Source organism: Apium graveolens, chromosome 6, assembly GCF_009905375.1.
Source record: "Apium graveolens cultivar Ventura chromosome 6, ASM990537v1, whole genome shotgun sequence".
Taxonomy (NCBI): domain Eukaryota; kingdom Viridiplantae; phylum Streptophyta; class Magnoliopsida; order Apiales; family Apiaceae; genus Apium; species Apium graveolens.
In genome coordinates this window covers 53,746,140-53,758,126 of record NC_133652.1, presented here as the reverse complement: position 1 = coordinate 53,758,126, position 11,987 = coordinate 53,746,140, and the positions used below count along the sequence as shown (strand labels likewise).

General features: G+C 35.3%; 3 protein-coding genes and 1 long non-coding RNA gene across 6 annotated transcripts; 3 read left to right on the top strand and 1 right to left on the bottom strand.

Annotated features, from left to right (window-relative positions):
• The first annotated feature begins 218 nt into the window (after positions 1 to 218).
• LOC141666740 (uncharacterized) lies at positions 219 to 8,004 on the top strand. Of its 3 annotated transcripts, none has more exons than XR_012552339.1 (8): positions 219 to 643; positions 1,233 to 1,380; positions 2,198 to 2,389; positions 3,353 to 3,481; positions 4,382 to 4,551; positions 4,822 to 4,952; positions 5,744 to 6,039; positions 7,616 to 8,004. XR_012552339.1 is itself a non-coding variant. In XM_074472907.1 (7 exons), the coding sequence occupies exons 1-7, from the start codon at positions 424 to 426 to the stop codon at positions 5,819 to 5,821; spliced, it is 1,068 nt and encodes a 355-aa protein (XP_074329008.1). In that variant the 5' UTR covers positions 219 to 423; the 3' UTR covers positions 5,822 to 6,203. The 3 variants fall into 3 exon arrangements, 1 of the variants encoding a protein (XP_074329008.1); XR_012552338.1 differs by having other exon boundaries at positions 7,580 to 8,004; XM_074472907.1 differs by lacking the exon at positions 7,616 to 8,004 and having other exon boundaries at positions 5,744 to 6,203.
• A 385-nt stretch (positions 8,005 to 8,389) lies between these two features.
• LOC141665063 (caffeoylshikimate esterase-like) lies at positions 8,390 to 8,870 on the top strand. Its single transcript, XM_074471047.1, has 2 exons — positions 8,390 to 8,788; positions 8,853 to 8,870. Exons 1-2 carry the CDS (start codon positions 8,390 to 8,392, stop codon positions 8,868 to 8,870), a joined length of 417 nt encoding a protein of 138 aa, XP_074327148.1.
• A 44-nt stretch (positions 8,871 to 8,914) lies between these two features.
• Positions 8,915 to 9,358, top strand: LOC141665062 (caffeoylshikimate esterase-like). Its single transcript, XM_074471046.1, has one exon. It carries the CDS (start codon positions 8,915 to 8,917, stop codon positions 9,356 to 9,358), a length of 444 nt encoding a protein of 147 aa, XP_074327147.1.
• A 434-nt stretch (positions 9,359 to 9,792) lies between these two features.
• On the bottom strand, positions 9,793 to 10,645 carry LOC141668929 (uncharacterized). Its single transcript, XR_012553266.1, has 2 exons — positions 10,233 to 10,645; positions 9,793 to 10,075 (listed from the first exon to the last, which is right to left on the bottom strand). It is a non-coding gene; the product is annotated as an uncharacterized LOC141668929 (long non-coding RNA).
• Between the last annotated feature and the right edge of the window lie 1,342 nt (positions 10,646 to 11,987).

Here is an 11,987-nt window from a genome sequence, read left to right as displayed (position 1 = left end):
ATATTAAATATAATTTAATATTATAATACATTCGATTTTTACCACGATTAATCCTTCCGATTAATTCCCAATTTTCAATTAATCCTAAATCGGTAGCTTGACAATTCCTGATTTTTACAACACCGCTGATAGAAAAGAAATGAGATATTTGTATTTTGTCTCGAAATTGGGATACTATGGCCCCAATTAAATATACTTAGCAAACGGTAAAGGAGTAATAAAAGACAAAAGGACTGTGTTATTGTTGCCTGCCTAGTGCCTGCTACATTGGTTCTTCCTCCCCCGACGTTAAATTTAATTACTCATCATCATCATCTCAATTCCCTTTCCTGTTTTCTATTTTAATCTTCTTATCTATTTACTATATTCTATATCTTACTCACACAAATACTGATTTGGAGTGTGTGAATTACTGACACAAAAATGAGTGACAAGCACAGCAATGGTGGCATTACAAATGGAGGAGGTGGTGGTGCTGAGGTTATTGATGAAAATGATAAAATGGGTGGCGTAATTTTGGGTTTGGATGGTGGCACTACCTCTACAATTTGTGTTTGTTTGCAATTTCAGGGTCAACTCGTTGACCCTCTTCCCATTCTTGGCCGGGCTGTTGCTGGCTGTTCTAATCATAACAGTGTTGGAGGTACTCTCTCTCTCTCTCTCATGGCAAAATACTTCTCTCACAAAGAACTCTTAATCAAGAATCTCTCTCTCTCTCTCATGGCAAAACACTTCTCTCTCAAAGAACTCTTAATCAAGAATCTCTCTCTCTCTCTCTCTCTCCATCTCTCTCTCTATTCCCACTCTCTCTCTCCATCTCCCTCTATTCCCACTCTCTCTCTCCATCTCTCTCCTCCCCCTCTCTCTATCTCTCTCCCCCTCTCTCTCCCTCTCTCATATGATTTGTTTGTCTTGTATATATTAAAATTAGCCGCTATCTCTGATTTTGTTTTAATTGGACTAAGTTGAGCTTTGTTTGGTAAATTTATTACTAGCGAGGAGATAAATAGAACTGTGAAAGTTTCATGTATATCAATGTATAAATCTCAAGGAAATAAATGTTGATAAATAAGTCTTTTTCGGGTTTTTATCTATGTAATCCGTGTCAGACATTGCCACCTCAGTATAGGATATACTTAAGTTTTTCGATGGCCACAATGGAACTTAATATTGGATTAAAGTTAATGCTAAGTGAATCTTACATGAGATTGTTTCACTGTCTATGATTACAGAAACAGCAGCAAGAGATACATTGGTACAGGTTATGACTGAAGCCCTTTCGAAATCAGGGTCAAAGAAATCAGCTGTTCGAGCTGTTTGTTTAGGTGTTTCTGGTGTCAACCATCCAAATGATCAGGAACGGATATTAAATTGGTTGAGGTTGGTAACTAGCTTTCTATACAAAGTTCTTACTCTTACTCATTTGATATTTAACAGTGTCTAGTAGGTTCTTGACTGTGATAAGTTTGCCATATAGTTGCTTGCCTTCCCTTTTTCTGCCTGGAGTAAATATTATTAAAAATGTTAATTATCATCAAATGGACATTTATCAATTTCCTTGAAGGCAAGCATTTTGGAAATCATATAATTTTGAGTTCCAATCATATTCAAAGTAGTTAGCGAACTACAAGCTCTATGTCGCTTGAGGCATACTAGGGACCTCAAGTTAATCAAGAATTTGGCTAGGATGTTGAGAGTTATATACACATGTAATTGTGTAAAATGGTAGCAAAATACATTTTACATTGCTAAAGGACACTAGACACAAGTTTTGCAGTCTGACGCACGTATTGTCAATTGGATAATGATTGAAATATTACTTGGCTGTTTATATAGTTGTTAAAGAATATCTGCGTGAGATTATTATATTCTGTAAATTTCTTCAGCCGAACATTGCTCATCCATATGACTGGGTCATATTAGCAAGGATTCACTACCAGTTAAGCAATATTCAAATTTGTATCCCACCTTCGTTAATATTTCTGCTTCCTTTTCTGTTCCCTGTACTTTAGAAACTAAAGCATAGAAAGGAGTATCTTATGTTTCATCATGTCTGCTACCTACACTTATATGTAACCTCGACTACTTTAAAATAATGTTGTTCTTAAAAAATGAGCAGCTTCACCAGAGGTCGAGCATGAAGATGAGGATGCACGTTTAAGTTCATAATATATGTTCACTGTATTGCTATTAACAGGAATATATTCCCAAGACATGTCAAGCTATATGTTCAGAATGATGCCGTGGCAGCTCTTGCAAGTGGGACAATGGGTAAACTTCATGGATGTGTTTTGATAGCAGGCACAGGGAGCATTTCTTATGGATTTACTGAAGATGGGAGAGAAGCTCGCGCTGCTGGTGGGGGCCCTGTATTGGGTGATTGGGGCAGGTTAGATCACTTTTATTGCAGTATCTTAAGCATGCAACTATGCAAGAGTTACATATTTGTGATAGTTCTTCATTTGCTGTATCGGTCATAATTCTAAGGGTCATTAACATTCCAACCCTCAAAATTTGTACGAAAATAGATGTCAGCCCTCAAAGTAAAAATACATACTTCCACACCCTTAAGGTTTGGCAGCTTTACATCCTGACCCTTGACATTATCTTTCATATATTTTTTTCCTATTTTACCCCCATGTTTTGCAATATATAATTAAGAACTTGATTCGATTTTGTTTTCTTCTCTACTTGCACCAGTAATGGCAAATCAGTGTCTAGGATCCTTCCATTATCTGGGGTACGATTTCGAGAGTCTCAAACAAAATGTTGTTTTTAGGGTTTTGATAAAAACTAGGATATCAATGTGATCAGTTTAAGCGGAGTAAGAAAGAAGCCAATAATATCTACGTGAAATCTTCTAATCTTTTGTAATTTCAAGTCTAGCAAGACAAACAAGAATCAAGTGCAGTAATTTAGCAAAAAAAACAGGAACCAAGTGGAGTATAATAGTTGCTGGTTTCTATTGAAACTTCAATAAATTTCGTATATATATTGTGGAGAGTTTTCTTTACTCCTGCTTAGATTTTGTAAAATATTGTATCATAGTGAGTAGTCTGTAAGATGGTGACTTACAGTAGTTACACGCTTTTGTAAGATATATGTGAACATAGTCACATAGTCAATGCCCACAATGATATTTCTGTTTGATATATAATTGGGGTGCAGAGGCAGCTTTATGGCCAAAATTTTCTATGACAAAAGCTGATGTTGCTCTATTAGATGACATGATAGACTGCATAATTCTCAGTACTAAATATGCGTGGCTTCAGTGGTAATGTATTCATCTATTAAAACGAATAATGTACGATATGTATTTTCTGAGGACTAATGGAGCTATATATGTTTGCAGTGGTTATGGAATTGCTGCAAAAGCCTTGACTGCAGTAATTAAGGCTCACGATGGTCGCGATTCACCGACAATGCTTACAGGCAGTATTTTACAATCTCTCAATCTTCCTTCGCCAGATGAGCTGATAGGGTATGTATCGGTCTCATTTATTATGTGGATCATTCTTTACTTTGTGCATTGCGATTTGCGCTGTAGTGCATGTAATAGAGACTTCTGGAGCGGAATTCTCTGTTAGGGTTTTGTCCTTGTGAGTCTGTGACCATTTGTTTATGCAAGTCCGCCGGGTGTTATTTTTTTTGAAAAAATAAATAAATCCATGCCTCTCTTGCTTATCTTTTGTGGTTGGAGTCCATTAATGAATATGTTTGGGTGGTTAGGCACATGGCTATTTAGTGTGTATAAAAGTACAATACAAGTAGTAGAGTGTTAATACTTCATACACTACACAAGCAACGGCTTAGTAGACATTTTTAGTTTTTTGTGAAAATTATCTGCACATAAACGCGTCTATGGCCAACTGAGGGAACACCATATAAAATGTGACTTCTCAGTGAATCTTATTGTTATAGTAGTTTACTGTTTACTGGATAGGTAGTGTATAATTGCCATCGATATTTGACCTTGTTCTTTTAATTAGTAGCAATCTGTTAAAACCAAACTGGCACGATTCTGTATACTTATCTGAGGATAAACTCTAGGACCAGAAGATGGCCATTTTTGGACTCTTACTTCATAAGCTGATCTCGTAAAATAAAAAGATGTGCTAATTGTTGGAGTTTGATAGTTAAGTCCACTGATTTTTTCCTTTGCCTTTTCTTCAACTGTATGCTATTGTTAATAAATTTCTTCTTCCAAGTTACTACTTTATTACTTCCAGCATATCACCCTTAAGACTGTCATAGCCTATTTATATGTTTGGGATTATGTTTTGCATGAGTAACCAATAGCAGAGGACTGAAAAAAATAATTGTGTAAATGTGAACCCCAAATTTATTTTAATTTCATTTTCTTTTTAATACTGGGATATAGGTGGACATATGCAGATCCATCTTGGGCACGCATTGCAGCACTTGTTCCAGTAGTTGTATCTTGTGCTGAGGCTGGTGATGAGATTGCACAGCAAATCCTAAATGATGCAGTGCAGGAACTGTCTCTGACAGTGACTGCTGTTGTTAAACGACTTGGCATGGGCGGGGAAGGTGTGACGTGAACCTAATACAATCTTTTCAGTGATGTATTTATTTTTTATTATTCTTTTTTTGTGAAGTAAGAACCAAACGAGTGTCAATATCTAGGTCTTCTAACACGTGTGTTGAGGGAGGGACATGAAGTTCTAACTCGAGTGTGACAGTTCTGTATTGATAATGCTTTTGCAATAAATTAGAAAGAGTACCACTTTATGTTTTAGAAAGCTGCTACCTGCTAAGTTCTATGTTACATTATAACATATATGTTGAACTAACTTGCAGATGGAAATGCATATTTTCCTATTGTTATGGTTGGTGGTGTCCTGGAAGCTAACAAAAGGTGGGACATAGGGAAAGAAGTTATCAATTGTATTCTGAAGACCTATCCTGGTGCTACTCCAGTAAGACCAAAGGTTAGCACTAAGCTTAAACTGTTACAACCTCTCATAGCGAAGATATTTATGGTTACTGTTCTTATGTATACATTGCACTTGATTAGCTACCAAATATTACTTTCATACTAAAAGAACCCTAGTAAGTAGCATGTTCAGTTTTATTTAAATTAAAAAATAGTATAGTAAAATGCTATTTTAGAGACTAATATTGTATCCCAGATTCTAGTGTGGATACAAAATACCATTAATTTTAATTTTTCTTTCCCCATGTTGGAAGTTGGAACCTTGAACCTGTTGAAAGAAACTTTAGCAAACCTTTTCCATGGCATATAATAATCTCTAAATTGTTTTTGGATGATGGGTTCATAGCAAAAGAAAGTTTTTCCAATGAGATCATATTTCCTTGTATATAGAACTCTTCCCACATCATATAAACTCTTGCTATTCGTTTTCGACAATCTCATGAAACCGTAATGTTCAACAAGTCGACGGTGAATCCAGAACTGTAGTATTTTTTTTATAATCATATCATCTGCCGAATGTTTTTGGCGGTCTGGATCTGGCACATATAGTCAGTAATTAAGTTTTCCCAACATTCAGCATTGTGTAATGTGATTGGAGTTCTCAAGCTTATGCATGACAATATGACATGGTACTCAGAAGCTTAGGTAATTACGATAGGGCTTCCACGTTCTATCTATTTAGAAAATGAGTGAGGTCTGCCAAGTGGCAGAACTCCCATTGTTATTATCAGTGCTTTAGTGGCCTCTTGACAGATTCTAAATGCCAATGTTTTCATGATTGTTTAGGTTGAGCCTGCAGTTGGGGCAGCTTTACTGGCTTGGCATTTCTTAAGGAAAGAAATAGATGGGAGCTGCCGTAGATGACCATGCTAAGATCAAACTCGATACTGTACAGTTATGAAGGACACACAAATTCTAAAAATGATTCCACAAACACTGTTAGGTAAACAACTCAACATACTCAAAATCTCTACTTTGATGTGTAAAGACAGGAACAAGATACACAAGCCAAGCAATGTTTGTCCCAAAATGCAACATTGATCGATATTTTTGTGAATGCTCAGTGTCACACTTGTGATGAGGTAATTTGTCAAACATTTCAATGTGATAATCTGCATACTAATTCACTATGCATTTCCTTCATTTTTATTTCTTGAATTTGAATCTTGTATTGCATTATAAGTACTCCTCTGAGAAAAGTAGCTTACCAATGTAGCTTAATAATAATACAGTGCACTCTTGATTATTTTTTCATGTGTTTTGATTAAAGTCATGTGTTTTGATTGAAGTAACGCTTAAATTGTTAAAAATATTGTATTTCTGATAATAACTGAAATGAACCTTTTAAATTAATTAATTATTAAATTTTAGAGCAATTAATTAATATTAATTTATTGATAAATTGTATTACCTCCGTCTCGTTCGATTCTATATGTTTACTATTTGCACGTATTTCGAGATTTCAATAAAGTATAGTTTGATAATGTTTTTTTCAATTTTTTTTTTGAATAACAGAAAAAAAAAATTTAAAAAAATATTGTGGAGTTATGTTTTAAATGAGTATTGAAAAGCGTGCCGAAAAATAACGTATATAATTCAATGGCACAGAGGGAGTACATTTTTACCTCTAAGATATGACTTTGACAATGTTATTATGTTTTAAGGCAGTTCGGAATTCAAAAATGAGGATGCTGGGTGATAGTGTTGATTCTCGATACATGATTATTTTTGGATCAAAATTTTGTATTTATTTATTTTAAATGATTAATAGTATACCATCTTTATTATGTTGGATTCGAAGGTCCTTATTTATCTAAAATCGCACAAGCGCTACTAAAAAGACAGCTGAATTATTTCTCAATGGATCAATTTGTTCAAACTTTAAAGAGTTCCATTTTTTATCCATTGTTTCAAGTTAGATCGGCATGCAGAAACTTTGTTTAGGGAAATACCGAGACGAATCTAGAATCTTTGCTTTAGGGAATACCATACCGTGTAAATTTAGAGATAATAAACTCATATATTTGAATTTTAGTGGGAACATTGAAAGAACCTAAAATGTTCCATCCCTGCACATAGGCCTACCTCTTTCCTAAAAATATGGAATATCCACATGCCAAAACTCTTGTCAATATTTGCAACTTCGTTTTTTGAGTTGAAACCAGGCTAGACTAAAGTATCAATTGAAGGGCCACATATCTCCACACAGAGCTGCTGAGTTATGCCCTGTACTTGTCAAATTAAACCAGAATCTATCTTCTCATGTTATTTCTAGCTAGATCTCTCTTGCATATATGCTTCTTTGTGCTGACAACTTGGTGGTTGTACTTGTTCCATTATTTTTTCTAACTAATTTGATAAGGAAATCATCATAGGTATATGACTTGACATCACAACAATCATACGTGTTCATAAATCATGGTTACGTGTGTGAAGACGAAAGACGATGAGGAGAAGTCTGTAATTTTCTTGAAATATGTTAGGCCCATAAACTTAAATGCGGAATGAAATACCTAGTGTGATACAGAAGGGGAGACAATAACACTTATTCGGGTAGACGGGGTAGTTAGTCAAGTAAGCTTATATATAACTGCATTCAGCTCAGATTTTTAATTTTTGCAGAACCCATCAAGTCTGAAATGAGGTATAACATAATAGGGACCGGGAGGAAGACTTATGCTGCATAGGAGGACATCATCTGCTACTGATGTTTATCTCCAAATCACTTTCTTGTCCATTAGATACGTGGAAATATACTCACCAGTGACTAATAACTCTTCACTACTGACCGGTTATATAGTGTACTAAGCAATCTAGCATAAATGCAATACAGATATTTTCTAGCGATTGGTTGGATACATGAATTAAAATATTCAGCTACTCATATAGCGAAATGGAGTCTCAACGTAGCAAGACGAGGAAGCCTCATCTCCCAGGCTAAAGGGATATGATCATATGGATGTATATTTGACATCACTGTCACTGATCAGGTGATAATGATCAGTAATGTAGAAGCACAACTGAATAAAAATCGACAATGTGAATCACTCAACTGGCATAAAGAAACGCACCAACGGTTGTAGATCTACTTGATTTCCCTACAGTCTACCTGATTATTGCTATATGTTAGGTAATATGTATAACTTCAGGTCATAACTGAACACATTATTTGTAACACTAAAAATTAGCTAAATTGAGAAAGCGATACGCCTCAAAGAGAAACAAAGCACTACGCAAATGATAATAATGTCTAGTTTTCATTTATTATCCAGCAATAAAACAGCTAATGATGATATAACCTGCCGATTAATCCCTATCACGTTTCAATTAGATACAAATAATTCATATGAAAAAATGTTTTCTGTCTATATATACAAGATTTACGTGCCATGAATCATATTACTATCCATATCAGTTCAAAGAAAAGAAATCATGGCCCATCCCATCCACCAAGCTAATGAGAACAGCCCTTATGGAGACCTCAGTAGAGGACAATTCTACGAGAAACACCAGATCTTACATCACCACAGTTACATGATGAACAAACAAAATATGAAGATATGGACCCAATCATGGTGCCCTTATCCCAATGCAACGTCCCGACTACGTGGGATTGTTGCCATGATCCACGGCTATGCATCAGAAAGCAGCTGGCTTTTTGAGTTAACTGCAGTAGCTATAGCCAAAACAGGGTTTATCGTATGTGCACTTGACCTCCAAGGTCATGGATACTCTGATGGTTGTCCTGGTTATATTCCTGATATTTATGTCATTGTTGATGACTGCATCCAGTTCTTTGATGCTGTTAGAGGTAGCAACCCTACACTACCGGTTTTTATGTATGGGGAGTCGCTAGGTGGTGCAATCGCTATACTTGTCTGCCTAAAACAAGCAGGTACTTGGAATGGATTAATTCTATGTGGAGCTATGTGTGGCTTTTCCAAGAAGATCAAAGCGATGTGGCCACTTGAAAATCTACTTCCGGTGGCTGCTTTAATTGCACCTCATTATAGATGCAGGATAACAAAGTCTCCAGGTAGTAAGTCATACAAGGAGGACTGGAAGAGAAAGTTGGTTAGAAAGAGTCCTAATTGCGCTCGCTTGATTTCAAGTAAGCCCCCATTAGCTACAGCTTTGGAGTTTTTCAGAGTTTGCAAGATCATTGAAAGGGACTGTCACGAACTTGAAGTTCCTATGCTAGTGGTTCATGGTGGATATGATGAAGTATGTGACCCTGGTTCTGCCAGGAATGTTTTTAAATCTGCATCTAGTACAGACAAGAGTTTAAAGATTTTCGAAGGCATGTGGCATATGTTGATCGGTGAACCGAATGAAGGTGTTGAGGCTGTGTTTCAGACTATTGTGTCATGGATCGGAGAGAGGGCAGACAAAGCGGGATGACAGAGCAAAAGTTGATTCTGTTACATTTTATGTTGAAACAGAAGGTCAAAATAAATGATACAAAATGGTTTTGTAGATTTGGGCAAACTATTGATTACAAGTATATGATTGAAGTTCATTATGTTTAGTATTGTTATGCAATTTTCAATTATACGTGTTGACTAAAGTATCTGTTCTGATATCATGTTTTCATTAAAAGGTTTCTTTCTAGCTAGCAATCAAATTATCATAGAAATCCTTCAATAACAATATGGTTTTTATTCATATAGTCAATTTTTTTCCTGAACTCCCTATTTCATCCTCCCTGAAAAGCTAAAAGACACACATTTACAGTAATTTACAGAACTTGGCAAAGCACAAAGAAAGGAAACAGGCTCTTCTAGATGAACATGATAACATGAGCAATGCATGCTTCCGAAACAAATTTCTAACGCTGATAAGAAAACATACTTTTTCATACTGATCACTTGGAATATTCCAATCTCGTCTGACACATGAGAAGTATTCTGGAAAACAATTAGTTTTTAAAGAAGCATTAAAAGAAACATACACGAAGACACGGTCATTCTTGAAGCGCCTCCTAGTTCCAGCAGCAATAGCAATGAAGATCTGTAGAGGGTTTATCTAAGAAATGTCTGTATTTTATATTTCTGATCATGCAGTAACAAAAGAGGTGAAGTTTACATCTCAATTCTCAGTCCCAAGTGCGCCATTAGTCTAAGCTTCAATAAAAATAAATGATAACAAATGCAGGGATTAAAGCATATCACGCTATCTGAGAATGCAGTTAAATTTGGTGGCAGTGACAAGTTCTATAAAATGTACTAACATCTAAATTCTAATGTCAATCGTAATTTACTAAATTGTGTCATACCTCATACCAAAAGGGCAGGATTCCATTCAGACAAATTTTCCAGTGACTCGTCCAAGCTTCAGATCTTGTAATTCCATTTTGTCAAATTTCAAGCAATGACAATTTTGGTTCTTCCAGACCATATTTCCTTCATTGCTGAAATCAGGCCACACGCTGAGTGCTTTATGCTAGTAGCTAGTACTGATATGGCCTTCCGCTATTATATGTTTTAAGTGTATTCGGGTCTTGCAGTAACGCTTTTCATATTAGCTGTGAATGCAACACCAGCCTGCAACTAGCTGAAACCAATATCAATGTAAATGGACATTGTACGTAAAACTAGGAAAACAACGTTCATTATGTCTCAATGGCATGGCCTCACCATTTACGAAATACCGTGTGCATCTAATGAATGAAGTACCTTAAGAGCTTGCAAGAGTTGATCGATTTCAAATGCTTCTTAAAAAGGCTTAATTTTTTTAAGCCTCAAGTTTTGCAGGAATATAATCATGTTACAAAAGTGTTCATTTTTAGCCAGAATTACTAACTACATGCTCCCTCCTTCCCCTTAAACTTTTTCTATTTTGACTTGTGACACTATTCATGACAAGTTATTGACTATTTCGTATTTACGAGTATTTTAATATAATAATTTTTTTATATTTAATACTAATACAAAATTAAAGATATTAACAATAATGTGCATTGGCAAACGTGTCTAACACAAATAGGAAACGTTTTTAGGGACGTAGGGAGTATCATTTTAAGTTTTGCCCACTCAGTTTATACTAGTTTTTTTTCACGTTTTTTTTATTTTTTCCCCGATTAAAGGTTAAAAATATAATTTTTTAGTAATTCAGAGCAAATATGAACACTTATGAAATACATGGACATATGAATATATTGGTTCAGATCTTTTTTTGTCAAATTTATAGTAGATTTCATTAATAACATGAAAAAAACTCAATCGGGATAAACCCCCAATTGATCATGCAACCAGGTTGAAAAACAAATAGAAGAACTAAATAATTAGCCTCTTTGTTTCCGGATTGCTTAACTGACTGAATAAAAATATTCTGAAAATTAAAAATGAAGATAATGGTTTCTCGAGTGATCCGGTCTGCATCTCCACCGAACGGGTCACATTAATTCCATGGATAGTATAATGTTCACATGACTCAGTTGCAAAATCTGAGAGGGCCCTCGTGTTATGAACAAAAATATTTTGTGAAAGGTGAGCACATGCGATTCACTACTGTTCCAAACACCCTAGCTATTTACCTGCCGGACACCAGCTATAAACATGCCGAAAGTGTTGTTGATGCGAGATATCCAGATATCCCAATATACCGTAAAATCCATTTTCAACACATCCCATAAAGCGAGACAGATCGCACAAAGCGAGACAATCAAATACATAAATAACAACTCAATTAAACAAAACGAAAAAGAACCGAATTTTTGAACAAAATCCGATATTTATTGAAAGAAAGTTAAAAATAAATAATAAAAATGTTGTATGGATGAAAAGAGAGGATGGAGATAGAGATGAAGATGGGTAGAAAAGATGAAGAAGGAGGTGTGATGATTAGGGTTAAAGGAAGATGGGACGGCCGACTCTCGTCGAGGGTTTTGGAGTCAGTTACTAGTTACATGTATATATTAGTTGTATTGTGTCTTTTTCTAATATGTGTGACTTATAATGACGTTGATATTTCTTGCAACATGAACAACAAAGAACGGTTCAGATCTTAAAATTCAGAAGATAATTAAATC